Source organism: Impatiens glandulifera, chromosome 3 (genome assembly GCF_907164915.1).
Source record: "Impatiens glandulifera chromosome 3, dImpGla2.1, whole genome shotgun sequence".
NCBI classification, from domain to species: Eukaryota; Viridiplantae; Streptophyta; class Magnoliopsida; order Ericales; family Balsaminaceae; genus Impatiens; species Impatiens glandulifera.
In genome coordinates this window covers 52,582,066-52,585,327 of record NC_061864.1, presented here as the reverse complement: position 1 = coordinate 52,585,327, position 3,262 = coordinate 52,582,066, and the positions used below count along the sequence as shown (strand labels likewise).

Here is a 3,262-nt window from a genome sequence, read left to right as displayed (position 1 = left end):
TTGATAATGGAAGACATTTCCAAAGAGAAGTACTCAAAATGCTGACCAAATTCAAGATTTAACACCACAAGTCTTCACCTTATCGACCATAGACCTATGAAGAAGTATTATGTTTGAGCCAAGAAGAAAGAGAATGTGATGTGGATGTATCTTAGGATTAACTAACAACAAATAAAACCTTCATATTTCTAAAATTGAGGATCGTCCTAAAAAGTTCAAGCTTTTCAAAAAACAAGTGTGTGTTCCACCAAAATTCTAAAAATCATCCTATGTCAACACTAGGGGAATTTTAAATTGATTTTCATGCATCGAACTAGATGCAAACCTGATTCCCCATTAATAGGGATATATAGACAACTTACCGGTAGGTTTAGTCCCTTTTGTCAAAATATTTCCTTCAAAGGAATGAAAACTTGAAGCCATCATTTTACATTAGGGTATTTTTTCAAAAATATTTATGAACATTACTTGCATCAGATGCATCATTTTTTAATCAAGAGTGCATTGCATATCATCGTTTGAGTCATGACTTTCGACTAATGATCATTTCGAAACATTTCAAACCCTTCAAAACGTTGTTAAGGTCAAAACTTTTAAGAGTACTTCTTTGCTAAAATCCCTTTAGAATTGTGCTAAGGTTTGTAATTTCAAACCATTGCTTAAGTTTTGAAGAAAGAGAAATTAAACTATCTTGGACATGATTCCTCTTTCATGAGGATAGGTAGGTAGCCTGTCAAATATGTTCGGTCAAAATCATTGAAAGTTTACCAAAAAAATTGTCATCATGAAGTGGAGAAGATCAAGATCCCTTTCGTTGGAAACTAACGATAAAACAAGTAAGCTTTAAGACAAATTCATTTTGAACTTTATTATATATATATATATATATATATATATATATTTCACCAATATTTTATTAAAATAGGGTATTTTATTAACGCAAAACTTATTGAAAATTAGTATAGTGTAGTTGGTTTGATAATTAAATAGTAAACATTAGACTCTATGATCAAACCTTATAATAGTTTTATTTTAAAATATATTTGAAAGAGAGGTCAACCCTGTTTGACACATGGTTTAATCGATTTATTAACCCGATCCATTATTTATGTATAGTGTTGTGGTATTGTTGGTTCACTAAGTGAGTGTAAGAAGTCGATTATGACTTTATGGTTGGTTTGCTTGCCATGGTGAGGATAAAAGAGGTTGACAATGTTGAGATTATTGGGTGGAAAATACTCGTAGTGAGGTCACAAAATTAATAATATGAGAGATACATTAAAAATAAAAGATATTTGATGATTAAAATATGTGAATGAGATGATTGGTTTGATCTAAATGAAATTGAGATCTCGAGATTAGAGAGTTCAATTGAATTGATGAAAAACTGTGTTGAGATGATTGGTTGACTAAAATAAAATTACAAAATTAGTAATAAGAGGTTTGAAAAAGAAATGATATTTGAGGATTAAAAATATGTGAATTAAATTATTGATTTGACAAAATGAGGTGATATTATTTAATGGTGAACATGGACGGAGATATAAAAGAGTTGTAATGAACTATGCCCAGTTCAAATGAAAAAATTATTACCTAACAAATCCAACGTATATAGTGTTGTTTATTAATAAATCTTAGAGGGGAGATTACATGATTTTCGAATTGAGTCAAAACAAGATTTTCTCTCAATTATTTATAGAATTAAAAGGAAACAAGGAAATGAAAGACGTCAACAAAAGATGGAGCCTGCCCAATCTTTATTATATCCAATATTTTAATATACTAAAAATATGATTATATTTAATTAATTAACTAAAATATTAAAATATTATTTATTTAAAAAATAATAATTTATTTTACTATCATATATTAACATTATAAATATTTTTATTAACATTGCTTTTTTCTTCAGAAAATCACTATTAATCAACATTATTTACATAAAAAATTAAAATTTATTTAAATAAGCTGCAACCGAACAAGTTCTATACCTAGTTGACTTTCAATTTAATTTTAACATTTTTTTAATAAATAGCATATATATGAGGAGTTGTGACAAATTAAATAAAAAATTTCAACTCAATAGTAAAACCTGATAGGGAGCTTATCTTATTTCAACACATAAATATGATTACAACAATACAACATTTATTTGATCATAAACCTTTTCGTTTTTATTCTAGACTTATTACTAGTGAGTTATGGTTTATGATAATTTCATACATTTAGAAACTAAAGCTCCCTTCCACAATTATTGTGTTTCATGGGCAGAAAACAACCCTATAATTGGTTCCTCCTTTACAAGTAAAGGTACTTGTTGCATCGTCTTTAGGATAACTATAAGCATCAGGACACCTTTGCTTGAAAAATCTCGAATAAACAGTCGGTCCACAATTACCCGAATTGCAACAATAGTTGTCGGTTTTGAACACAGTGCATGGGTTATTACACCCACCTGGTGCTCGAAGTTCATTCGGGCACTGCCCTTTAATATCCGCAGTACAACGGATGCCTCGAGTGCACCCATTTGAGGTAGGGCTAAAGTCCATTGGTACGTTAAATCCATCTACGAGTGAAATATCGTAAAAGTCTAAGTTATTGAATTGGTTTAATGCGTACTCAGCTAATGTATTGGGAGGGCTTCCATAAGACTGGCATTGGAGGAGCCCATTGCAGTCTCCGGTCTCACACCTGCCTCGACCGGACCCATCAAAGTTGCAATTGGTTCTGCCCCAGACGCGGGCTCCTGCCGTGCCCGCGGGTGGGTTTATGGTCCAAACTTGGTTTTGACCGAGTCTTTGGCCTCCACCTGGCACTGCGGCGGCCCAAACGGTGTAAGGGCAATTGTTTCGGATGGTGATGCTGGCGGCATTGATGGGATTATGTTTGATTATGATAACTAGGAACAAAAAGGTTATGGATTTGAAAAAGGATGACATTTTGTTGTGAATTGGTATTTTGGACTTAAATCATCCTCTTATTATATAGAGAGGTACTTAATGGTTATGGTCCTTTAATTCTACCTTACCCTATGTTTGAACATTTCTTGGAAACAATTGGCATGGTTATTAACTCTTTGGTTATTGGAGTTTGGCTTGACTATACCAATAGGTAAGCAATAATTTGAATTTTGGAATTTTTTTTTGTATAAATTTATTTGAATAATCTATTAATTATTTAAAAAAAATAATTGACGTTGATTTTAAGAAGATAAGTTTTATTTTTTAAAAATATTTAAAAATTATTAATATATAGTAATAAA

At 30.9% G+C, this 3,262-nt stretch overlaps 1 protein-coding gene across 1 annotated transcript; it reads right to left on the bottom strand.

The window, feature by feature from the left end:
• Positions 1–2,079: 2,079 nt before the first annotated feature.
• Positions 2,080–2,945, bottom strand: LOC124932535 (protein P21-like). The gene has a single exon (XM_047473185.1). The coding sequence runs from the start codon at positions 2,937–2,939 to the stop codon at positions 2,262–2,264; it is 678 nt and encodes a 225-aa protein (XP_047329141.1). The 5' UTR covers positions 2,940–2,945; the 3' UTR covers positions 2,080–2,261.
• Positions 2,946–3,262: the final 317 nt, after the last annotated feature.